This window comes from Mobula birostris, chromosome 8 (assembly GCF_030028105.1).
Source record: "Mobula birostris isolate sMobBir1 chromosome 8, sMobBir1.hap1, whole genome shotgun sequence".
NCBI classification, from domain to species: Eukaryota; Metazoa; Chordata; class Chondrichthyes; order Myliobatiformes; family Myliobatidae; genus Mobula; species Mobula birostris.
In genome coordinates, this window is record NC_092377.1 from 133,067,348 (window position 1) to 133,094,033 (window position 26,686).

Consider the following 26,686-nt stretch of genomic DNA (forward strand, 5'->3'; position numbering starts at 1 on the left):
AGCAGGAGACAAATAGTGATAATAATGGAAACCTTTTCTGGTTGGCTTCCAGTGACTAGTTGTGTTCCACATAGGCCTGTGTTGGGTCTTGATACGTTATATGTCAATGACTTGGATGACAGAAGTGATAGCTTTTGGCTAAGTTTGTGGGCAATACGAAGTTAATTTTGAGGAAGGAGAGAGGCCACAGAAGGACTTAGACAAGTTAGGAGAATGGGAAAAAAAGTGGCAGATGGAATATCATGGAGGGAAGTTAGAAGAAATAAAAGGTTAAACTATTTTCTGCATGGATAGAAAATTCAAAAATCTGAAGTGCAAAGGGGCTTGGGTATTCCCATGCAGGATTCCCTAAATGGTAGTTTTCAGGTTGAGTGGGTAATGAGGAAAGCAAATGTAAAGTTTGCATTAATTTCGGGAGGACTAGAACATAAAAGCAATAATGTAATGTTGAGGCTGTATAAAGCACTGATGAGGCCTCACTTAGAGTACTGTGAGTAGTTTTGGGCCCCTTCTCTCAGAAGGAATGTGCTGAAACTTGAGAAGGTTTCCGGTGCTATAGGATGATTCCAGAGTTATTGAACATGATGGCCAGCGCAATTACTTTGAAACGGCTGGACCAGCAGCAAAAAAACTCCGGCTTACTCAGGGCAGGACCGTCACCTGAGCCAGTGCGGCAATGCACGTTCTGGGCCGCCGAGAATGGTGGATTCTAAGTTGCTTCGGTGCCCGGGGTTGCTTTGGGAATTCGGTCTCTTCGTGTCCAGCTAAGTGATTGCCGGCTGCATGTCTCTTCATGTGCTACTCAAGATACGAATTGTCTGTCGTCGTTTGGTTTTGTCGTTCTCGTGTCCAGCTGAGTATTGCCGGCCGTTTGCCGCTACTCCGAGTCAAGATATGAACTGTCTGTCTTTGTTCCGTTTTGTCGTTTCGTGTCCAGGTGAGTTTTGCCTGCCGTTTGCCGCTTCATGTGCTACTCCGTATCAAGATGAGAATTGTCTGCCGTTGTTTGGTTTTGTCGTTTCGTGCCCAGCTAAGTATTGCCGGCTGTTTGCATCTTCAGGCGCTACTTTGTGTCAAGATAAGAATTGCCTGCAGTTTATCTGTGCACAAACATGATAAATATCGATTTACAGACTCTTGGACTATTGGAGTCTGGGTGCGCCAAACAGTCGTTCTCTTGTCCAACCGTGGTGATATATGCCATTGGAGCTATTGGACTATATGCTATTTCTGCTGGGAATCAGTATCCTTGTTATATTTAAAGAACACTTCACACAGCGAATGTCTAATCAAGTTAACACAGCCCTCCCTAATGTACCTGTAAAGGATTACAGGTAGCTTGCTAAAATGACTGATGGTTTACTCTCAGCAGTCGTTTGTACATCATTCATCCTCATTTCTCTGCCTGAACAGGTCCGGTCAGTAAGGCCACTAACATAAGGACAGCTGCGAAGCAGTCATGGCCGGTCCTGGGTGTTTAGCACATTGGAAGTGCCGACTGTCTGCAGCTTCGACAGTACCAGCATAATAGGATATCAGAGGTCTGTGGACACCGTGTGGACAACTTGCGGGGTCGTCTACTGTTCACTATCACTCTCTGTTCGCGCGTGCTACCAAGTACATCGGTGAGCTGACGCAAAATGAGACTCCGCTTTGTTATGTACCTTCACACTGTCTGTTTCAAAAGGCTGGATTTCCAGGTGCCGGTCCATTTCAGTTCAACCTCCTATTTCCACTTTGACATGACCTTCTACAGGCATTTTGAGGGCAAGCTCAGATTAGGGGTACATCACTTCATATTTCGACTGGATTGCCACCAACCTTATAACGTGAACATCTGGACGATGCCTATCTTAGTTTTGATTTTTTCATGTTTAGCGAGATTCGCACTTATTTATGAAAACCTACATTGGAGACCCTGATGCTCTAGGATGATTCCAATGGTACTGAACATGTCAGCCAATGTAGTTGCTTTGAAACTGCCAGAGATTTGGGAACAAAATGGCGTTGCTTGGCTTGTAAAAGCCGAGGCCATATTCGTGCTGCAGCGGATCACCGTCGACAACATCAAATATTTCTAGGTGAAAGCGTCGCTAAACAACTCCATGTTTGTGAGAATGGTGAGTCAACTGGAACTCCTACCTACCTATCATAAATACCGATTTCAGAATACTCACCTTTTACAGGTTCTTGGACTCTTGGAATCTGAGTGCGCCAGAGAGTCATTCCAGCCGCGGTGTTCCTGTGAAGGATTACAGCTATCTTGCTAAAACGACTGATGCTTTACTCTCAGCAGTAGTTTGTACATCATTCATCCTCATTTCCCTGCCTGAATAGGTCCGGTCAGTAAGGCTACTAAAATAAAAACAGCTGCGAAACAGACATCGCACAGCCTGGGTGCTTACCAAACTTGGACGTGCCGACCGTCTGCAGCTTCGGCAGAACCAGCATAATAGAACATCAGAGGTCTGTGGACACCGTGTGGACAGCCTGCAGGGTCGTCTACTGTTCATTATCATTATCGTTCACCACTACTGTCACAAGACGTAGGGTCAAGCACCACATATCGACAACAAGCATGCCAATGCGGCAAGGATCTCCGCTGTGTTAGCCATTCTTGCCTTGGAAACAGGCACTGGCTGTACAATGTATCAGATCTTCGGATTCTTTGGATCAATTGCGACAATGTGGCAGATGCACATGCGGGCAATTGATCATGCGGTGAATCGTTTGGGCCTCCTACATGCGGGAGCAATCTCTGTTCGTGCGTGCTACCAAGTACATCAGTGAGCTGACGCAAAATGAGACTCCGCTTTGTCGTGTACTTTCGCACTGTCTGTCTCAAAGGGCTGGATTTCCAGGTGGCTCGCCATTTCAGTTCAACCTCCTATTTCCATTTTTACATGACCTTGCGCTGGCATATTGAGGGCAAACTCTCTTTAGAGGAACATTTATTCATATTTCGACTGGATTATTACCAACCTTCCAACATGAATACAGTATCGACTTGTCCAACTTATTTTAACTCTAAACCCATCCCCACATCTGCGTTTCTCTGGTCTTCCTGAAGCTACATCTGAAATTCAATCTACAATTCAATTCAGATATGAAGACTGGTTGCTGCTGTAATTAATTTGCTGTATTCCATATCTCATAATTACGCCCTAACAGCCTCTATACCTTTAGCTCTGTCGATGCTATTTATTGCAAGAGAGCAATACAATCGAGTTACAAGCAAAGGAAATGCATTGCATTTGTATGGCAACAAACTTCAGAGATTCACAACCACCTGGGTGAAGATGATCTTCCTCACTTCATCTCTAAACATACGTCTCTTCATTCTGAGGCTTTTCTTGCAGATTTAAGATTCCCCTACGACTGGGAGGACTCTCTACATTTCCTGCCCCTTAAGTATCAGATGGGTTTCAATGCGATCTATGCCTGCAGCCCCAATACTTCTGAACAGCATCGTATAGAAGTCCAGACACATCAACAAACATCGTTACATGTGCCGTTTTACTACTCTACTTGAAAGTTAAACTTGAAGAAGCCATTTCTCAGCAGAAATACATTTTTAATGAAACAGTGTTGCGAAGCAGTTCCTTTCCTCTCCTTAGTGGCCCCAACAGTCTCCTCTATGCAGGCGCTATCCCTTATAAGAGATATGAAGCATAAAATGTATCAAAATGAACATTTACCTGTTGTCGAAAGAGATTTAATAGTCTGAGAAGCAGCTGTTCCTACAGAAGAAAAACAAAAGTAATCGTTATTTTCAAGGCAAAACGACTTCTGTAAAGATTGGCGCAAAACACTTCGCCTATCTGTTTAAAGTAATGATAATTCTAGACCGATAAATAGAGGCGTGCTTCATGCATCAGGATTAAGAGGAACATGTAGCAAATTTTATTGAATCTCAAGGAATCTATGAACAAATCAGTTATGGTTGTCACTCCTAAAACACTCTGAATCTGTCGGCTGCGTAAGTCTGGGGAAGGCAATCTCTGGCCCCACCAAAAGTGTGATATTAACGCGCAAGCACACTTCCACACCCCCAAACCCCCTGCGGATGCCGAGTGATTCATTACCCTGCTACAAATAAGTCGTATAAGTAACAGTCAGTACACAACATAGCATTAAAAGATTCAGCTTTCTAATTCTTCATTTGACTGAAATGTCAGTAAACAAACAGCAAAAAGACAGGAAAGGGCCCTTGTTAATGAAACAATCAAATGTGAAGAAGTTGGAGTCACGGTTTCTGCTCGGTCAATCCTCCTTCGATCTCATACCGAGCTCTGTTGAATCAAGGCACCGCTCCGGGTCGAATCCTACGATCTCTTCTTTCTGGCAGCTTCTCTCTTCTTCCCCTTAAAAATAGCCCCAGCCCCACCTTGGTGTCCCGAGAAGCCAACCCTTAGTCCGGCCATCCTAATTGGATAGCACACAATTCTCCTATCCCTTATCTTCAATAGTAACCCAAACAAGCAGCTCGCAAAGAACAGCACAACATGAAATACAGATCTTCAACAGTTTAAAGAAATATGAACCAGGGCATTACACGCTGACAGATGAAATTAACTGAGAGAGAAACATGCAGCTGGACGATGCCTGTCTTATTTTTTTCATGTTTAGCGAGATGCGCACTTATTTGTGAAAACAGACATTGGAGACCCCGATGCTCTAGGATGATTCCAGAGATATTGACATGTCGGCCAATGTAGTCGCTTTGAAACTGCCGGAGATTTGGGAGCAAAATGGCGTTGCTTAGCTTGTAGAAGGCGAAGTCAAATTCAGGCTGCAATAAATCACCGCCTACAACATTATATATTTGTAGGTGAAAGTATCGCCAAGCAACTGCATGTTTGTGAGAATGGTGAGTCAACTAGAACTCCCACCTACACATGATAAATACCGATTTCAGAATACTCATCTCTTCCATGTTCTTGGACTCTTGGAGTCTGAGTGCGCCAGACAGTCATTCTCTTGTCCAGCCGCGGTGTTCCTAAGCCATTGGAGCTATTAGACTATATGCTGTCTCTGCATTCACTATCCTTGTTTTATTTTTAAAGAATTCTTCATACAACAAATGTCTAATCAAGTTCACACATCCCTCGCTATTATACCGGTGACGGATTGCAGCTATCTTGTTAAAATGGCTGATGGTTTACTCTCAGCAGTCATTTGTACATCATTCATCCATCTTTCCCAGCCTGAATAGGTCCGGTCAGTAAGGCCACTAGATTAAGGACAGCTGCGAAACAGACCTCGCCCAGCCCGGGTGCTTACCAAGCTTCGACGTGCCGACCGTCTGCAGCTTCGGCAGAACCAGCATAATAGAACATCAGAAGTCTGTGGACACCGTGTGGACAGACTGCAGGGCTGTCTACTGTTCATTATCATTATCGTTCACCACTACTGTCACAAGACGTAGGGTCAAGCACCACATATCGACAACAAGCCTGCCAATGCGCCAAGGATGTCCTCTGTGTTAGCCATTGTTGCCTAGGAAACAGGCACTGGCTGTACAATGTATCAGATCCTCGGGTTCTTTGGATGGATTGCGAGAATGTGGCAGATGCACATGCGGGCAATTGATCATGCGGTGAATCGTTTGGGCCTCCTACATGCGGGGGAAGTCTCTGTTAGTGCGTGCTACCAAGTACATCAGTGAGCTGACGCAAAATGGGACTCCGCTTTGTCGTGTACCTTCGTACTGTCTGTCTCAAAAGGCTAGATTTCCAGGTGGCTCTCAATTTCAGTTCAATCTCCTGTTTCCATTTTGTCATGACCTTGTGCTGGCATTTTGAGGGCAAACTCTCTTTAGAGGAACATTTATTCATATTTCGACTAGATTATTACCAACCTTATAACATGAATACAGTATCGACTTCTTCAACTTATTTTAACTTTAAACCCATCCCCACATCTGCATTTCTCTGGTCTCCCTGAGGCTACATCTAAAATTCAATCTACAATTCAATTCAGATATGAAGACTGGTTGTGACTGTAATTAATTTGCTGTATTCCATATCTCCAAATTACGCCCTAACAGCCTCTATACCTTCAGCTCTATCGATGCTATTTATTGCAAGAGAGCAATACAATCGAGTTACAAGCGAAAGAAAATACATTGCACTTGTGTGGCAACAAACTCCAGAAATTCACAACCACCTGAGTGTAGATGATCCTCCTGACTTCATTTCTAAACATGTCTCTCTTCATTCTGAGGCTTATCTTGACGATTTAAGATTCCCCCACGACTGGGAAGACTCTCCGCATTTCCTGCCACTTAGGTATTAGATGGGTTTCAATGCGATCTATGCCTGCAGCCTCAATACTTCTGAACAGCATCGTATAGAAGCCCAGACACATCAACAAACATCATTATATGAGCCGGCTTTACTACTCTACCTGAAAGTTAAACTTGAAGAAGCCATTTCTCAGCAGAAATATATTTTTAATGGAACACTGTTGCGAAGCAATTCCTTTCTCTTCTTTAATAGCCCCAATAGCCTCCCTCCTCTATGTAGGTGCAATCACTTACAAGAGACACGAAGCATAAAATGTATCAAAATGTACAATTTACCTGCTGTCGAAAGAGATGTAGTAGATGTAGTAGCCTGAGAAGTAGTTGCTCCTACAGAAGAAAAATAAAAGTAATCGTTATTTTCAAGACAAAACTACTTCTGTAAAGATTGGCGCAAAACACCTCGCCTATCTGTTTAGATTAATTCTGGACCGATAAATAGAGGCGTGCTAAATGCGTCAGGATTATGAGGAACATGTAGCAAATTTTATTGAATCTCAAGGAATCTATGAACAAATCAGTTATGTTTGTAACTCCTAAAACACTCTGATTCTGTCGGCTGCGTAAATCTAGGGGAAGGCAACCTCCGGCCCCAACAAAAGTGTGAGATTAACGCGCAAGATCAACGACTCCCCCCCCCCGCCAAACCCTCTGTGGATGCCGACTGTTTCGTTACCCTGCTACAAGTAAGTGGTATAAATAGCAAACAGTACACAACACATCATTAAAAGATATAGATTTATGAATTTTTATTTGACTGAGAGGTCACTAAAGAGAGAGCAAAAAGGAAGGAAAGAGCCCTTTTTAATGAAACAGTCAAACGTGAAGAAGTTGGAGCTCACGGTTTCCCCTTCACCAATCCTCCTTCGATCTCACACCGAGCTTTGTTGAATCACGACACCGCTCCCGGTCGAATCCTACTATTTCTTCTTCCCGGCATCTTCTCTCCTTTTCCCCTTAATAATAGCCCCAAGCCCCACCTTAGTGTCCCTCACTCGAGAAGCCAACCCTTAATCCGGCCATCCTAATTGGATGGATCACAATTCTCCTATCACTTATCTTCAATAGTAACCCAAACAAGCAGCTTGCAAAGAACAGCACAATATTAAATACAGATCTTCAACAGTTTAAAGAAATTTGAACCAGGGCATTACACGCTGAAAGATAAAATTAACTGAAAGATAAACATGCAGCTGGACGATGCCTGTCTTATTTTTGATTTTTTCATGTTTAGCGAGATGCGGACTTATTGGTGAAAACGGACATTGGGGTCCCCAATGCTCTAGAATGATTCCAGAGATGTTGACACTCACAACACGCTGGAGGAACTCAGCAGCTCGGGCAGCATCCGTGGAAAAGATCGGTTGACGTTTCGGGCCGGAACCCTTCGTCAGGACTGCAGAAGGAAAGGGCAGAGGCCCTATAAAGAAGGTGGGGAGAGGGTGGGAAGGAGAAGGCTGGTAGGTTCCAGGTGAAAAACAGTAAGGGGAAAGATAAAGGGGTGGGGTAGGGGAAGCAGTGGAGTGATAGGCAGCAAAGGTGAAGAAGGAACAGGGGAAAACACAATGGGTAGTAGAAGGAGGCGGAACTATGAGGGAGGTGATACGCAGCTGGAGGAGGGGGCAGAGTGACATAGGGATAGAGGAAGGGAGGGGGAGGGAACTATCAGAAGTTGGAGAATTCTATGTTCATACCAAGCAGCTGGAGACTACCTAGACGGTATATGAGGTGTTGCTCCTCCAACTTGAGTTTAACCTCATCATGGCAGTAGAGGAGGCCATGTATGGACATATCGGAATGGGAGTGGGAAGCAGAGTTGAAGTGGGTGGCTACCGGGAGATCCTGTCTGTTTTGGCGGACAGAGCGGAGGTGCTCGACGAAGCGGTCCCCCAATCTCGGTCGGGTTTCAGCGATGTAGAGGAGGCCGCACCGGGAGCACCGGATGCAATAGATGACCCCAACAGACTCAGAAGTGAAGTGTTGCCTCACTTGGAAGGACTGTTTGGGGCCCTGACCGGTGGCAAGAGAGGAAGTGTAGGGACAGGTGTAGCACTTGCGCTTACCAGGATAAGTGCCGGGTGGGAGATCCATGGGGAGGGACGTGTGGACCAGGGGGTCACGGACGGACCGATCCCTGCGGAAAGCGGAGAGGGGTGGAGAGGGAAAGCTGTGCTTAGTGGTGGGGTCCTGTTGAAGGTGGTGGAAGTTGCGGAGGATAATGTGCTGGATTCGGAGGCTGGTGGGGTGGTAGGTGAGAAATTGACATGTCGGCCAACGTAGTCGCTTTGAAACTGCCGGAATTTGGGAGCAAAATGGCGTTGCTTGGCTTGTCGAAGCCGAGGCTAAATTTGCGTTGCAATAAATCACCGCCTACAACATCAAATATTTCTCGGTGAAAGTATCGCTAAGCAATTCCATGTTTCCGAGAATGATGAGTCAACTAGTACTCCCACCTACATGTGATAATACCGATTTCTGAATACTCACCTTTTACAGGTTCTTGGACTCTTGGAGTCTGAGTGCGCCCAACAATTGTTCTTTTGTCCAGCCGCGGTAATATACGCCATTGGAGCTATTAGACTATATGCTGTCTCTGCTAGGAATTCACTACCCTTGTTTTATTTTTAAAGAACTCTTCATACAAAAAATGTCTAATCAAGTTCACACAGCCCTCACTAAGGTACCTGTGAAGGATTACAGGTAGCTTGCTAAAATGACTGATGATTTACTCTCAGTAGTCGTTTGTACATCATTCATGTTCCTTTCCCTGCCTGAATAGGTCCGGTCAGTAAGGCCATTTAAAAAAGGACAGCTGCAAAACAGATATCGCCCGGCCTGGATATTCACCACACTTGGAGCTGCCGACCGTCTGCAGCTTCGACAGTACCAGCATAATAGGACAACAGAGGTCCGTGGACACCGTGTGGACAGCCTGCAGGGCTGTCTACTGTTCATTATCATTATCGTTCACCACTACAGTCACAAAACGTAGGGTCAGGCACCACATTTCGACAACAAGCCTGCCAATGCGCCAAGGATGTCCTCCGTTATTAGCCATTGCTGCCTAAGAAACAGGCACTGGCTGTACAATGTATCAGATCTTCGGATTCTTTGGATGGATTGCGAGAATGTGGCAGATGCACATGCGGGCAATTGATCATGCGGTGAATCGTTTGGGCCTCCTACATGCGGGGGAAGTCTCTGGTGGCGCGTGCTACCAAGTACATCAGTGAGCTGACGCAAAATGGGACTCCGCTTCGTCGTGTACCTTCGCATTGTCTGTCTCAAAAGGCTGGATTTCCAGGTGGCTCTCAATTTCAGTTCAATCTCCTATTTCCATCTTGTCATGACCTTGTGCTGGCATTTTGAGGGCAACTCTCTTTAGAGGTATATTAATTCATATTTCTACTGGATTGGCACTAACCTTCTAACGTGAACATCGACTTTCCAAATTATTTTAACTCTACACCCAACCTCACATCTGCACTTCTCTGGACTTCCTGGAGCTATATCTGAAATTCATACTGCAATTCAATTCAGATATGAAGACTGGTTGCTGCTGTAATTAATTTTCTGTATTCCATATCTCCAAATGACGCCCTAACAGCCTCTATGCCTTCAGCTTACTAAATGCTATTTATTGCAAGAGAGCAGTATAATCTAGTGGAATCCTCACCGGACCTCGAGGGAACTAGCAGCTACTAATTCGGCCTCGTAAAAACAGACAAATGCTAAAGAAACGTCAAGTTTGAGGAGTGGGATGTTTGTTGAATCACCCACTATTGCGAAACAGCTTCTCCTCTGACCCTCTTACCTTCAGCCTTTTCAATCTGCCCCATCCAGGCAGAAATTCTCACAAAAGACATGTATTGTTGATTACGTTGAAAGGAAAGATTTACCCTAAGAGGACATTCACGGATATTCTGTCGTTTACAAAGCTTATTCATTTGCTAAAAACAAAGTATAATAGTCAATGAAAATAGAACACGTTATGTAAATAACCGCGCTGAAACATAAGCATCCTGATATCTCTAAAATGTATTTGGCACCTACAAGTGGGATGAGGACTATAAGGAACAAACAGTAAGTCGTCTTCAGTTTCAGTAAATATCTGAACAAAGCAACTTCGAGTTCTGCACAGAGAGGTCGGTGTACTTGCGTTGAATGGAAGTTCAATTTCAAGTTTAATTGTGTTTAACTATCCATGAATACCCACGAATACAGCCAAATGAAACAACTTTACTCCGGGGCCAAGGTGAAAAACACCAAACCAACGGTGACGCACAGCACAAGGCACAGATAAGACAGAAAGGGAGTTTCAGTTGTACTCCGACTGCACCAAGCGAAAGAACAATGCAGCATTGAATACTGCACTTCGGCCACAATACGATAGCGTCGTAGAAAAGACCTGACACGAAGTTCTCTGTCAACTTGCCTTCACTCCTCTCCTGTCTCAGCCTTTTCCCTATCCACTGTAGTTATCTTCCCTGTTGGCCCTGAAGCACTTCCACGACACACAACGTCAACAATTCCTGCTCCTCTGTCCAAATATATCTCGATCTGATGAATCTCCGGCAGTTCATTTCTTTTATAACAGTGACTGATATATTTCACCTCATTCTAGCTAAGCCAAAAAAAAAAAAAAAAGAATTTCCCAACCGAAACACACCTTCCAACACAGGTTATGTAGGTTATGTACGCATCTCTGCAAGTCACTACCTTCCGAGTGCATATCCGAACATGCCAAAATTAAGGGTCTCTGCCTCTATTCCTCTTTCTGACGGTGATGACGCGGAACACATTCTAACTCAGAAAATGTTTTCCTCATATGTCCTCCAATCATTTTACCAACTATTTTAAATCCGTGACCACAATTTTGATCGCTCTGCTAAGGCAGATGGGTACTTTCTATTTGCACTCAGCAGGGTTACACATAAAATTACATCTCTCTTCCCTGATTCAAAAATAAACAATAAACACCCGCGTGGCTTAACGTATCACAAAAAAAAAAAAAAGAAAATCAGCAGATACTGGAAATCCAAGCAACGCACACAAAATACTGGAGGAACTCAGCAGGCCAGGCAACATCTATGGAAAATACTACAGTCGATGTTTCGGACCCAGACCCATCAGCATGACTGGAGAAAAAAAAAGATGAGGAGCAGAGTTCAAAGGTGCGGAAGGGGAGGAAGAAACACAAGGTGATAGGTGAAACTGGGAGGAGTTGTTGTGATATAAAGAGCTGGGAAATTAGTTGGTGAAGAAGATACAGGGCTGGAGAAAGGGAAGTCTGAGAGAAAAGGACAGAAGTCCATGGAAGAAAGAAAGGTAGGGAGGAGTCTGAAATGGGAGTGCGAGCACCCAAAGGTCGTGGTACATATTGGTACCAACGACATAGGTAGAAAAAAGGTGGAGGTCGTAAAAGCAGAATACAAGGAGTTAGGAAGGAAACTGAGAAGCAGGAACTCAACGGTAGTCATCTCGGGATTGTTGTCTGTGCCACGAGACATTAAATACAGCAATAGAATGAAGTGGATGATAAATGCCTGGCTGAATGATTGGAGCAGGGTTCACGGATTCGAATATTTGGGTCATTAGGACCTCTTCTGAAGAGGAGTGACCTACACAAACAGGATGGGATGCATTTGAAACCGAGGGGGACCAATATCCCAGCGGAGAGGTCTGCTAATGCTGTTGAGATGGTTCAAACTAGCTTTGCATTGGGGTGGGAAACAAAGTGAGGGGACAGAGGATGGGAGATTGGAGCACAAGTAGAGACAGCTTGCATGGAGTTTGTGAGGAAGGATAGGCAGATGTTAGAGCAAAGATGGACTCTGGCTGATGGTTTAAGATGTGTTTATTTTAATGCAAGAAGTATCATAAACAAGGCGGATGAACTTAGAGTGTAGATCAGTACGTGGAACTATGACTTTGCGGCCATTGCAAGCATTTGGATGTCTCAGGAGGAGGAATGGCTGCCAAGTGTGCCAGGCTTTAGATGTTTCAAAAAGAACAGAGAGGTGGGGTGTGGAAATGCTAATTATGGATAGCTTCACGGCTGCAGAAAAGGAGGATGTCATGGAGGGATGGTCTACAGAGGCAGTGTGGGTGGAAGTCAGAAACGGGAAAGGGAGCAATACCTCTACCGGGTGTTTTTATAGACCCCACACCCAATAGTAACAGGGGCATCGAGGGTCAGATAGGGAGGCAGATTCTGGAACGGTGCAATAATAATAGAGTAGTTGTGATGAGAGATTTTAACCTTCCTAATATTGATTGGCATCACCTTAGCACAAGGAGTTTAGATGGGGTGGCGTTTTTTAGGTGCATTCAAGAAGGTTTCTTGACACAATATGTCAATAAGCCTACAAGGGGAGAGGCTGTACTTGATCTGCTTTTGGGAAATTAACCAGGTCAGGCGTCAGTAGGGGAGCATTTTGGAGATAATGATTATAATTCTATCTCCTTCACGACAGCATTGGAGACGGCTAGGAACAGACAAGTTAGGAAAACGTTTAATTGTAGTAAGGGGAAATATGAAGCTATCAAGCAGGAACTTGGAAGCATAAATTGGAGAAGAACCTGAGAGGCAAGATTTATGAGCATTGGAGAGATATAATCCGTTTACTGATAGTCAGCATGGCTTTGTTAAGGACAGGTCGTGCCTTAAGAGCCTGATTGAAATCTTTGAGGATGTAACAAAACACATTGATGAAGATAGAGCACTGGATATAGTGGATATGGAGTTCAGTAAGGCATTTGATAAGGTTCCTTATGCTAGGCTTCTTCCAAAAGTCGGGAGCCATAGGATCCAAGGAGACTTTCCTTTGTGGATCCAGAATTGACTTGCCCACAGAAGGCAAAGGGTGGTTATAGATGGTTCGTATTCTGCATGGAGGTCGGTGACCAGTGGTGTTCCGCAGGGATCTGTTCTGGGACCCCTCCTCTTTGTAATTTTTATAAATGAAGTATAAGAAGTATAAGGGTGGGTTAGTAACTTTGCTGATGACACAAAAGTTGGCCCTGTTGTGGATAGTCTGGCGGGTTGTCAGAGGTTACAGCACGACATCGATAGGATTCAAAACCGGGCTGCTAAGTGGTAGATGGACTTCAACCCAGATAAGTGTGAAGTTGTTCATTTTAGTAGGTCAAATTTGAAGACAGAATATTATATTAATGGTAAGACTCTTGACAGTGCAGGAGATTTGAGAGATCTTGGAGTCCGTGTCCATAGTACACTCAAAGCCACTGTCCTGCTGAGGCCACATTCAGGTTGAAGGAACAGCACCTTATCTTCTGTCGGGGTAGCCTCCAGCCTGATGGCATGAACATCAGTTTCTCGAACTTATGGTAATAAGCCCCCCCCCGCTTCACAATTCCCCATCCCCTTTTCCCTCTCTCGCCTTATCTCCTTGCCTTCCCATTTGATCTCTCTGGTGCTCCTCCCCCTTTCCTTTTTTACATGGAGTTCCGCTCACACTCCTAATTCTCCAGCCCTGTATCCCTTTCGGCAATCAAATTCCCAGCTCGTTACTTTACTCCTTCCCTCCCAGTTTCATCTATCACCTTGTGTTTCTTCCTCCCCTCCCCACACCCTTTAACTCTACTCTTCAACTTATTTTCTCCAGACCTGCTGAAGGATCTCGGCCCGCAACGTCGGCTGTACTCTTTCCATGAATGTTGTCTGGCCTGCTGATTTCCTCCAGCATTTTGAGTGTGTGTCTTGGCTTAACCTATTGTACGAGGTCTTTCTTTTTGTTTGAGTTAAAATGACGACTTGGTTATGTTAATCTGGGGAATGCGGCTTTGTTGTGTTAAACGTTGAAGATAGTTTGCGCTAGCAGTTTGTTTTACTTTAGAGCTTTACCAGCGTTCTATTAGCCAATGGGTGGTTACGTATCGTTTTGTTTTCGGATACCATGCTGTATGATATGACTGTAGACTGAGTTTTGGGGGGAGTCGGGGGAGAGACGAGGAGGACGGTGGACGGGATTTTGGTGGGGAGTCGGAGGAGAGGCGGGGAGGACGGTGGACGGGGTTTTTGACTGGGAGTCGGAGGAGAGACGGGGAGTCGGAGGAGAGACGGGGAGGACGGTAGACGGGGTTTTTGACGGGAAGTCGGTGGAGAGACGAGGAGGACGGTGGATGTGCGGGGGTTTTTGGCGGGGAGTCGGAGGAGAGACGAGGAGGACGGTGGACGTGCGGGGGTGTTTGACGGGGAGTCGGAAGAGAGACAGGGAGGACGGCGGACGTGTGGAAAGGCTCCGGTCAATCACTCTGGGTGGTCCCGAGCCGTGAGTCGACAGAATTCGGGTGGTCGTCTAAGTCGAATTGAGCTCCAACGATAGCGCACGAAGAACTTGGACTTTAATAAGTGTTGGCGCCTTTTTTTTCATTACTTTCCTCTGTGTATCAAATTCATATTAATGTCATAGAATTAGTAATATCTATAAAGTGTACTTGTTAAAATTTACTGGGTGTGCTGGCTGATGATTGATGTTTGGGATTCATTCGGGCGGCGACTGACCCTGAGGGGAGTGTGGAGGCAGGTGCTGGGCGGGATTTCCCCTAGACATACACGAGCCAATATAACGGAACGTTACAAGTGGGGGCTACCGTCCTGGATTTGGACTTTCGGTAAAGTTGTACTAGTTGTCGCGTTAAGTGGTGTGAAGATGGATCGAGATAAGATTGTAAATTGGTGTGAATGGGAGGAGGTACCGGTGAATCATGCGTGCGTGTAAAATGGGGTCGATTATCGCATTCCGGCAGATGTACTGGTGCGAGGGTTGAGTCTGATTAAAGGTATCGAGCAGGTAGAATTTATAGCTAGAAGGGGTGGGAAAGAACTGGAGGCCAGATGGATGTTGGTGCGGACGAGTGCCGACGTCACGACTTTAGAACTACCAGCGACAGTCCACGCCCCGGGAGAGGCAGGGCCGTGGGGTCTCCACACCCTCCCAGAGGACGCAAGTGAGGTGGTGCCGGAGGAGGAGCTAGATGAGGTCCCGGGGGCGGGGGGGGTGCCCGTAGCAGGGGGTGGAGGTGTGGAGTGGGAAGGTTTGGCCAGGCCCCGCCCCCATGGACGTGATGAGACTGCCGAGTTAGCGGCTGCCATTACCTCCCTGGCGAGAAGGGTTGAGGGGAACCGCCCGAAGCTGAGAATTTTCTCGGGAGCCAGACCCACCCCGGAAGGGGAGGACGAATATGAGACATGGGTTGAAGATACATCCCAGTTGTTAGAGGTGTGGCCAGTTTCGGATGAGGAAAAGAGACAACGATTGGTGGAAAGCTTAAGGGGCGGGGCGGCCCGTGTGGTCCGCGATTTGAGAGCGGAACGCCCTTCGGCTTCCCTGTTGGAGTGTTTGGACGATTTGGAGGAAGTTTTTGGACTGTCAGGAGATTCCTGGCAACATTTAGCGGAGTTTCAAGAGATGGGGCAGAGAAGAGGGGAAAAGCTCTCAGAATATGTTTTCCGGCTGGAAGGAAAGCTTACGGGGTTGCTGCGACGAGGGGTAGTGAGGACGGATGAAATGGCGAAGTTAAGAATGAGTCAGATATGTGGAGGTTCCCGGGAGGATGACAGGGTGGCTTGGAGTGTAAGGCAGTCATTTAAGTGGAGACCCCTCCATCATTCGGACAGCTGATTAGAGAGGTACGGGCCGAGGAGAGTGCTTCGGGGCGACCAGGGGGCTCGGACTCCCGGGGACGGTCTTCAGCGGTTCAGGAGGTGGTAGCCGGGGTGAGATCAGAGAATTCCAAGGGGTCCCCGGGGGGGGGGCGTATCGGGAGGAGAGAGGCGGCGGGTAGCGGGTGCTATAACTGTTGGAGAGAGGGGCATTTCCGGCGGGAATGTGAGTGGCCGGGGCTGTGCTGCCGCTGTGGGGAAGCGGGTCACTTGCGGAGGGATTGTGAGAGACGAGATGCGCCGGGGGGGGGGGGGGGGGGCGGGCCGAGGGACCCTGGGCCACCAAAAAAGGAGAGGTGTCGGGAAACTTAGGAGAGGCTCAGTGAGGGAACGGACTGGAGTCCCGGGAGGAACACGTTCCCAGAAAACAGCAATGGAACCCCAGAAATAACAAGCCCAAATTCCGGATGGACTGGTGGGACCCCGTTCCAGCGTGTCACTACGGATAGAGGGAATCTTTGCGAAAGCAATCCTTGACACCGGATCGCAGGTTACCTTACTGTACCGGTCGTTCTACAACAAATATCTGAAGCATTTGTCAGTAACTCCGTTTAATGCATTGGAGATTTGGGGCATAAGTGATGGTGATTACCCGTACGATGGGTACTTGTCAGTGAGATTGGAATTTTCAGACGGAGATGTGGGAGTGTCGGAAGCCTTTGAGACGCTGGTGTTGGTCTGTCCGGACCCGGTGGAAACCGGTGGTGCTGCCCTGCTAGTGGGGACTAACTCCCCTCTGGTGCGACGGCTCTTGGGAGCCTGTAAGAAGAAGGCGGGGGAGAACTTTCTGGAGACCCTCTCGGTACACCCCGTGTTCCGAGCGGTGTACGAAGGAGTGAGTGATCCCCAGGGGCTGGATCTTGAGTGCAAACGAGGGACGGTGTGGTGCACTCAGGCGAGGCCTAAGGTGATACGGCCAGGGGAGGCGGCATTAGTGATGGGGACCCCCAGATTCCCCGGAGTACCGGCGGGCGAGGCCCTGCTAGTAGACGGCCCCGACGACCTGGAAAGGGAGTCCTGGTTCCCGGCTGGGGCGCTGGTGAGACCTGAATTGCAGAGGCCCTCAGCTGTTCAGGCACGGCGGATGGGGCTGATGGTAAGTAACACAACGGAGCGGGAGATCACCTTTAAGCGCGGGATGCCCCTCGCGCACTTGATCCCGGTGACGGTGATGTCCAGCGCTCCCGTGAAGCCCACTAGAGGAAAAATATTGGGAAACGGGGGGAGGCTGACCGAGGAGGCCTTTAATTTTGAAAACTCCCCTGTACCGCCGGCGTATAAGAGCAGGCTGGTGGAGAAGATGCTGAAGCTAGGGCATGTCTTTTCTCAGGGCGAGTTTGATGTAGGGTGTTCCAAGAGCACTCGGCACACCATTCGGGTAACAAATGACACCCCGTTTAGGGAGAGGTCGCGGCGGTTGGCCCCAGCAGATGTGGGAGATGTGCGGCAGCACCTGCGGCAGTTGAAAGATGCAGGATTATCGCGGAGTCCCGAAGCACCTATGCGTCACCCATAGTGGTGGCAAGGAAGCAAAATGGGAAGGTACGCATGTGCGTGGACTACAGGACCCTGAACCGCCGCACTGTTCCCGACCAATATACGGTCCCGAGGGTGGAAGATGCCTTGGCCTGTCTGAGTGGTGCACAGTGGTTCAGCGTATTGGATTTGCGGAGTGGGTATTACCAGATTCCGATGAGTGAGACTGATAAAGAGAAGACGGACTTTATCTGCCCCTTTGGATTTTTCCAGTTCGAACGAATGCCCCAAGGCATCTCGGGGGCCCCAGCCACCTTTCAGCGGCTCATGGTGAGGACAGTGGGGGATATGAACCTGCTGGAGGTATTGGTGTACCTGGACGACCTGATAGTGTTTGGATCTACGTTGGAGGAACAACGTAGCTCCAAAGTAGCCGCTACGTTGGAGCGGCTGCTGAAGGTGCTGAGTCAGCTGAAGGAGGAAGGGTTAAAACTTTCCCTGGATAAATGTCAGTTCTGCAAGACGTCGGTCAGTTATGTCGGGCACATAATCTCGCGAAATGGAGTGGCCACTGATGAGGGTAAGATAGCCGCAGTAACCACCTGGCCGAGACCTCAGAAGGTGAGCGTATTACGCTCGTTTTTGGGGTTTTTCGGATATTACCGGCGATTCGTGAAAGGATATGCGAAAATGAGTCATCCATTGAACCATCTGCTGTGTGGCTATCTACCTGTGGGGAGGAAGTGGAAGGAAGACCGAGGGCTGGAGGGAGGAGGATAGTTGAACCCGGGGGAGCCTTTTGGATTGAGGTGGGATGCTCAATGTGAGGAGGCGTCCAATCTCTGAAAAGGGCGCTGACACAGGCCCCGGTGTTGGCGTTTGCTGATCCCCGGAAGCCGTATGTTCTACACACTGATGCCAGTCACGAGGGTCTGGGCGCTGTTCTGTACCAGGAACAGGGCAACGGATTGAGGCCGGTGGCGTTTGTCAGTCGGAGCTTGTCGCCATCTGAGAGAAACTCTCCCACTCACAAGCTGGAGTTCTTGGCGTTGAAATAGGCGGTGGTGGACAAGTTGAGTGACTACCTATACGGGGCCCAGTTTGAGGTGAGAACTGACAACAACCCCCTCACTTATATCCTGACCTCGGCGAAGCTGGACGCTACTGGGCACCGGTGGTTAGCAGCCTTGTCTGCCTATGAGTTCAGCCTGAAGTACCGCCCGGGGAGTCGGAACATCGATGCAGATGCCCCGTGCCGTCGGGCGCACGACGAGTAGGGCACGGCTGAGGAGTGGAAGAGTGTCCCTGCCCAGGGAGTAAAGGCCATGCGTCAAGTTGGGAGCGACGGGGAAGTAGGAGCACAGATGGGAACTGATCGGGCAGTAAATCAACTGGGGGCTGACGATGACGCGCTACCCACTGTTTACTGTAATGTGACTGCTCTGAGGAACAGGCAGCTGCCGGAGTTGAGTCCCCAGGAAGTGGAGGCGGCTCAGCGTGATGACCCAAGCATTGGCACGATCTGGCACGCCGTTAGCCAGGGTGATATGGGGCAGGTGGAGAAGGCGAAGCATGTCTCCGTTCCCCTACTACTGAAGGAGTGGCCTCGGTTGAAGCTGAAGAACTACGTCCTGTACCGGGCCACGTTGCCTCCTGACCACCCCCGGCGCTGGCAGCTGGTCATGCCTGAGAAGTATCAGAAGACTGTGCTCCAGGCTCTACATGATGATTCCGGACATTTAGGGGTAGAGAAGACCTATGGATTAGTCAAGGACCGGTTTTACTGGCCCCGGATGAGGGGAGGGGGGTGGAAGAATACTGTAAGACCTGTAGCCGTTGCGTCAGGAGGAAGACCTTGCCTGCGCAGGCGGCTCCTCTGTCCCACTTGCAGAGTGCGGGACCCATGGACCTGGTATATATGGATTTCCTGTCTATTGAGCCAGACACCAGCAACACCGCGAATGTCTTGGTCCTCACGGATCACTACACTAGATATGCGCAGGCTTTTCCTACTAAGGATCAGAAAGCGTCTACAGTGGCGAAGGTGTTATGGGAGAAGTACTTTGTTCATTATGGCCTTCCCCGGCGGATCCACAGTGATCAGGGACGGGACTTCGAGAGCAGGCTTATCCACGAATTACTGGGTATGCTTGGGGTTGAAAAGTCCAGAACCACCCCCTATCACCCGCAGGGTGATCCTCAGCCCGAGAGGTTTAACCGGACCCTGCTGGACATGCTCGGCACTTTGGAGATTGGACAGAAGAGTAAGTGGAGTCAGCACATTGCCCATTTGGTTCATTGTTACAATTGTACTCGCGATGATGCTACAGGGTACTCGCCCTACTATCTGATGTTCGGACGGGAAGCGAGGTTGCCCATTGATCCTGTGTTTTGGGACTGAAGCGGGTGAAATACCTTCGAAGCCATGTCTGAAGTACGTGTCCGATATGAGGAGAGAGTTGAAAAGGGCGTACGAGTTGGCTGAGGCGGCAGCCACCAAGCAGAACCAGCGGAATAAGAAGAGGTGTGATCAGAAAGTAAAGTTCGTCCAGCTATTGCCGGGAGACCGAGTCCTTATCCGGAATTTAGGACTACCGGGTAAGCACAAGTTGGCGGACCGTTGGGCAGCCACCCCCTATGTGGTGGAGAGTCAGATGCCGAATCTCCCTGTTTACCGGGTGAGACCTGAGGGCGGGCAGGGGCCTGTCAAGGTACACCATCGGAACCACCTGTTGCCTCTGGGTCGAGAGGTGAAGATGGACCCAGAGCCCGAATGGGAGCTTAAGCCTAGTACGAAGACTCTGCAAGGGCGCGGGGCGAAGGAAGAGCCCGCTGCGAAGAAGACGGGGCCGGCGCCCACCTCGAGAAGGGATACGTTATCGGAAGATGATGATTCGAACTTGTGGTACCTGCTTCCGTTCGCCGATTCCCCGGTGCCGGGAGAAGAGACTCCTGGCCCTTCCATCACTGAGTTAGGGGAACCGAAGGAGGGTGTTGCAGAGCCGCCTGTAGTACAGCAGGAATTGGGGGAGAAGAGAGTGGAGGTAGAACCCGAGCCAGAGGGCTCACAGGGACAGAGGGATCCCGGTGAGGGGGAAGGCCCGACAGATAGGCCCGGGGGGTCACCTGGGGTGTCTGAACAGGGAGAGTCCGCAGAGGAAGTACAGAGGCCTCAGAGGAGTAGGCATCCCCCGGAAAGACTAACTTATATAGCGCCGGGGGAGCAGGCTGTGATCTCTACTGCCTTGGAAAGTTATGTCACTGCTTTATGCATCTGGGTTGGTTTTTGTGTTTTACAAAGAGCACTGGTGAACTATGGTAACGTCATGAGGGCATGACTTTTTGTGGTGGGGGGAGAGTGTACGGGGTCTTTCTTTTTGTTAGAGTTAAAATGGCGACTTTGTTATGTTAATCTGGGGAATGTGGTTTTGTTGTGTTAAACGTTGAAGACAGTTTGCGCTAGCAGTTTGTTTTACTTTAGAGTGAAATAGCAGCGTTCTATTGGCCAATGAATGGTTATGTATCGTTTTGTTTACGGATACCATGCTGTATGATATGACTGTAGACTGAGTTTTGGCGGGGAGTCGGAGGAGAGACGGGGAGGACGGCGGACGTGCGGGGGTTTTTGGCGGGGAGTTGGAGGAGAGACGGGGAGGACGGCGGACGTGCGGGGGTTTTCGGCGGGGGGCGGTGGAGAGACGGGGGGTCGGAAGAGAGACGGGGAGGACGGCGGACGTGTGGAAAGGCTCCGGTCGATCACTCCGGGTGGTCCCGAGCCGGGAGTCGACAGAATTCGGGTGGACGTCCAGATTCGATTTAGCTCCAACGATAGCGCGCGAAGAACTTGGTCTTTGATAAGATCTGGCGCCTTTTTTCCCATTAATTTCCTCTCTGTATCAAATTCATATTAATGTCATAGAATTAGTAATATCTATAAAGTGCACTTGTTAAAATTTACTGGGTGTGCTGGCTGATGATTGATGTTTGGGATTGATTCGGGCTGCGACTGACCCTGAGGGGAGTGTTGAAGCAGGTGCTGGGCGGGATTTCCCCTAGATATACACGCCAATATAACGGAACGTTACACTACCTTTCCATTCAGGTCTCGTATTCCGTGTGAACCCTTTCAATACAATAGCACTTTTCCTATGCCACCAGAAGCTACTGAAAGTAAAGACAAAAATGTTCCTTGTCTCTGTCGATAGCTGAATAGATACCAAACATTTCATCTCAATAATATCCCAAGAAACATCGTAATGTAGACCATTCAGCTTGTGGAGGGCCGAGAACGGCCACCGTCTGGCGTTCTGTGCGGTTATCTGGGGCCCCGGCTCTTATCCTTTGAAGGTGGGAAAAGAGTACAGCTGAACGATCGGCAATGATATGTGATTAAAGAAATCGTCCGGTAACTCAGCTCCGCGGATAAATGTTCTCATCAAGCGGCCTGTTCGAAAAGTGAAACTAGTGTCATATTGATGTCAACTTACTCTGTTCAGGATGAAGACTAACCTGCTATTTGAAGTGAGATGCTGTAAAATGCCGAACTTCCTTTGCTGCGTTTCACAGTGTAGACGTAGTGCCCCGTATCCTTCGAGCGAAACCGGCTGATGTTTAAACTTCTGTAATCGAACTCGAAATGCGAGTTTTTGCTTATCTTTTCATTATTTAGACTCCAAGAAATTTCAATTCCTTTCCCTGTTACGCTATTGCTGGGAACGCTCCATGTCATATTGTGAAAATAGGAAATATCGGATGATTCTAACATCAGCTGCACCGTGGCTCCCTCAAGAATCGCGTTTTCTGGGGTTGCAGATACTGTGAAACGAAAGTAAGAAGCCAGATTTGGAATATTTAGTCATATGAAGGCAGAGAAATTCAGCAGCCATCGCACAGATACTATTTTATCACTGAAACTTTAGTGATGTCTTTTGTACCTCTCTCTGCTTTCTGCAGGGATCGCTCCCTACGCGACTCCCTTGTCCATTCGTTCCCCACCCCCCCCATCCCTCCCCACTGACCTCCCTCCTGGCACTTATCCTTGTAAGCGGTATAAGTGCTACACATGCCATTACACTTCCTCCCTTACTGCCATTCAGGGCCCCAGACAGTCCTTCCAGGTGAGGCGACACTTCACCTGTGAGTCGGCTGGGGTGATACACTGCGACCGGTGCTCCCGATGTGACCCTCTATATATTGGCGAGACCCGACGCAGACTGGGAGATCGTTTTGCTGAACACCTACTCTCTGTCCGCCAGAGAAAGCAGGATCGTCCAGTGGCCACACATTTTAATTCCACGTCCCATTCCCATTCTGATATGTTTATCCACGGCCTCCTCTACTGTAAAGATGAAGCCACACTCAGGTTGGAGGAACAACACCTTATATTCCGTCTGGGTAGCCTCCAACCTAATGGCATGAATATTGACTTCTCAAACTTCCGCTAATGCCCCACCTCCGCCTCGTGCCCCACCTTCGCCTCGTACCCCATCCGTTATTTATTTATATACATTCTTTTTTTTTCTCTCTCTCTCTCTCCTTTTTCTCCCTCTGTCCTTCTGACTATACCCCTTGCCTATCCTCTGGGTTTTCCCCCTCCCCCTTTTCCTTCTCCCTGGGCCTTCTGTCCCATGATCCTCTCATACCCCTTTTGCCAATCACCTGTCCAGCTCTTGTCTCCATCCCTCCCCCTCCTGTCTTCTCCTATCATTTTGGATCTCCCCCTCCCCCTCTCACTTTCAAATCTCGTACTAGGTCTTCCTTCAGTTAGTCCTGACGAAGGGTCTCGGCACGAAACGTCGACTGTACCTCTTCCTAGAGATGCTGCCTGGCCTGCTGCGTTCACCAGCAGTTTTGATACGTGTTGTTTGAATTTCCAGCATCTGCTGAATTCCTTGTGTTTACGTTTTCAAACATACTTGTAAATCTCCTCTGCACTCTCTCTATAGTATCCACACCCTTCTTGTAGTGGGGTGATCACAACTGAACACATTAGTCCAGGTGGGGTCTGATCTAGGTCTTACACAGCTGTAACATTTCCTCACGGCTCTTGAATTCAATCGCGCAACTGACGAATGCCAACGCACCATACACCTTGTTAACAGCAATGTCAACTTGCGTGGCTGCTTTGAGTGTTCTATGGACACGGACACCAAAATTCAGCTGATCCTCCACACTGCCAAGATTCTTACCATTAATGTTATATTCTGTCCTCAGATTTCACCTTCTGAAATGAATCACTTCACACTTATCCGGGTTGAACTCCATCTGCCACTTCTTAGCCCAGTTCTGCATCCTATCGACGTCGCGTTGTAACCTCTGACTATTCCTAATCAGATCATATCTCTCGAAATGCTCATAAATCCTGCCTCTCAGGATATTCTCCAACAATTTGCCCACCACTGAATTAAGACTCACTGGTCCATAACTTCCTGAATTATCTCTACTCCCTTTCTAGAGCAAGGGAACCACATTTGCAACCCTTCAATCCTCCGGTACTTCTCCAGTGGATCATCGCCAGAGGCGCAGCAATCTCTTCCCTCGCTTCCCACAGTAGCCTGGGGTATCTCTCTTCCGATCCAGCGACTTATCTAACTTAATGATTTCAAAAGTTCCAGCACGTTCTTTCTTCATGTCTATATGATCAAGCGTTTCACACCGCTGTAGGTCACCCTCACAACTGCCAAGGTTCTTTTCTCTGGTGAATACCGAAGCAAAGTATTCACTAAAAAACCTCTTGCTACCTCTCCAAGTCCATGCACATGTTTCCACTATAGCACCTGATTGGTTCTATTCTCACACGGTTCATTTTCTTGCTCTTCATATACTTGTAAAATGCCTTGGTGGTTTCCTTAATCCTGCTCACCAAGGCCTTCTCATGACCCCGTCTAGCTTTACAAATATTGAAGCCTTTAAAGCTTTATTTAGGTTGCACTTGGAGTATTGCTTTAGTTCTGTTAACACCATTACAGGAATGTGTGTAGGTTTTACAAATTGCGTAGAAACGGTTTACTAGGATGCTATCACAAACAAGAGAGAATCTGCAGATGCTGGAAATCCAAGCAAAACATACAAAATGCCAGAGCAACGGAGCAGGCTAGGAGGCATCTATGGAAATTAATACAAACCGTCTTTTCTGGCCGAGACCCTTCAGCAGGACTCGAGAAAAAAATGAGTTCGAGTTAGAAGGTGGGGAGAGAGGAGAGATAAACGCATAGGTGAAACCGAGAGTGGGGGTGGGTTGAGGTGAAATAAAGAGCTGGGAAGTTGGTGAAAGGGATACAGGGCTGGAGAAGGGGGAATCTTGTAGGAGAGGACAGAAGACAATGGAAAAAGAAAAGGGGGAGAAGCATCAGAGAGAGGTGATTCGCAGGCAAGGTGATAAGTTGAGAGTAAAGGTGATAGGAAAAGGGTGGAGGGGGCGCCGGGGATGAGTTTCAGAAATGGATGTTCGTGCCACCAGGATGGAGGCTACCTAGACAGGACATAAGGCATTGCTACCCCAACCTTCGGTGTAGCTTCATCGAAACAGTAAAGGTAATAGACTTATATTTCTAAATAGGAATTCCGGAGGCCCAATCAGCGGCGTGAGCAGAGCGCAGCGACGAGATTTGTCGCAGGTCGGCCACACTTGTTTAACTGTAGAGGTCCGCGAGCGTTTCGAGATTCCGGAGGTCGAATCAGCGGTGTGAGCAGAACACCGCTAATTAAATAAAAGTAGAAAAGGGACAAGTGGAGTGGCCATTGCTGGGAGTAGGCTAGTGGTGAGAGTAGGAGTGTCTGGCTCTTGCTCAAAGGAGGTTTCGGCTCGAAAGAGGCATTGGGTCTGTTTAAGCTTCAGTTAAGATTCCCATTTGTTTGGCGTTTTGTGTTGTTCATGCCAGATGTTGGAGATTGCATGAAGCGAATCCAGCTGCAGCTCCTTGAAGACCGTGTTAGGGATCTGGAGGATCAGCTGGATGACTTTCAGCGTGTATGGGACAGCGACGAGATAATCGGTCAGAGTTAGAGGGAAGTAGTCACCCCGAAATTGCAGGAGGGGAGTAGCTGGGTGACTGTCAGCAAAAATGGAAATTTGAGTCGGCAGTTAGCGCAGTACACCACTGTGGATACTGCCCTCAATAACAGTAGCATTTTGGATACTGTTGTGGGGGATGATCTCCCAGGGAAATGCCACGGAGACCAGGTTACTGGCAGTGAGCATGGGTCGGTGGTGCAGAAGGAAAGCGGGAGAAGCGTTGAGAGGTGGTGATAGGGAACTCATTAGTCAGTGGAACGGACAGCAGATTCTGTGGACGTGAACGGCAGACCGGATGGTATGTTGCCTCTCAGGTTCCAGGGTCAGAGACATCTCGGATCGCATCCATAGCTTTTTAGAGAGAGAGGGAGAGCAGCCAGATGTCTTGGTGGATATTGGTGCCAATGACATTGGAAGGAAAAGCAATGAGATCCTGAAGACAGAATTCAGAGAGCTAGGTAGAAAGCTGAGATGCAGGACCTCCCGGATAGTAAATTCTAGATTGATAACTGTGCCATGTGCCAGTGAGGACAGGCACAGGATTATCTGGCAGATAAATGCATGGCTGAGAAACTGGTGCATGGGGCAGGGCTTCAGTTTCTTTGATCATTGGTATCTCTGCTGGGGGAGGTTTGACCTGTACAAAAGTGACGGGTTGCATCTGCACCTGACGGGGACCAGTTGTCTCGCGGGTAGGTTTCTCAGAGCTGTTGGTGGGGCGGGGGAGTGTTTAAAATTAATTTGGTAGGTGTGTGGGATCCGGAATGAAGGACCTCTGGATACGATGGATGGTAAAAAAGCAAAGATAGCGTGCAGTCAGACTGTCAGGAAGAGCAGGCAGGTAATAGGACAAAATTGCAGCCAGCACGGTGAGTATTAGTATATTAGGGATGCAACATGCAAATACAGCACTCCAAGTGTTATATCTTAAACTACGGAGTATAAGAAATAAAGTGGATGACCTTGTTGCATAATTTCACTTTTGGCCATCACTGAATCGTGGCTGAAGAATGGTTGCAGATGGGTTCTGAATGTCTTGTTGCACGTTGTATCGGAGGGATAGGGGAGCAGGGAGAGGGAGTGGTTGGTAAAGACTGGCATAAAATTTGTGGGAAAATGTGACATAGGTTCAGAAGATAATGAATCCTTGTGGGTTGAGTTTAGAAAAAGCAAGGGTAAAAGGACCCTTAAGGCTGTTATATAG

At 48.1% G+C, this 26,686-nt stretch overlaps 1 protein-coding gene across 5 annotated transcripts in view; it reads right to left on the minus strand.

The window, feature by feature from the left end:
- LOC140201721 (uncharacterized) overlaps positions 1-26,686 on the minus strand; it is a 191,358-nt gene that overhangs the window by 150,446 nt on the left and 14,226 nt on the right. For 4 of the 5 annotated variants that reach the window (XM_072266287.1, XM_072266290.1, XM_072266285.1 and 1 more), the window contains exons 3-5: positions 21,978-22,283; positions 6,584-6,634; positions 3,699-3,740 (exon numbers count right to left, since the gene is read on the minus strand). In XM_072266287.1, the coding sequence (XP_072122388.1) occupies positions 3,699-3,740; positions 6,584-6,634; positions 21,978-22,283 (399 nt within the window). The remainder of the gene's footprint in view (positions 1-3,698; positions 3,741-6,583; positions 6,635-21,977; positions 22,284-26,686) is intronic. The other variant, XM_072266281.1, reaches the window with a different exon arrangement.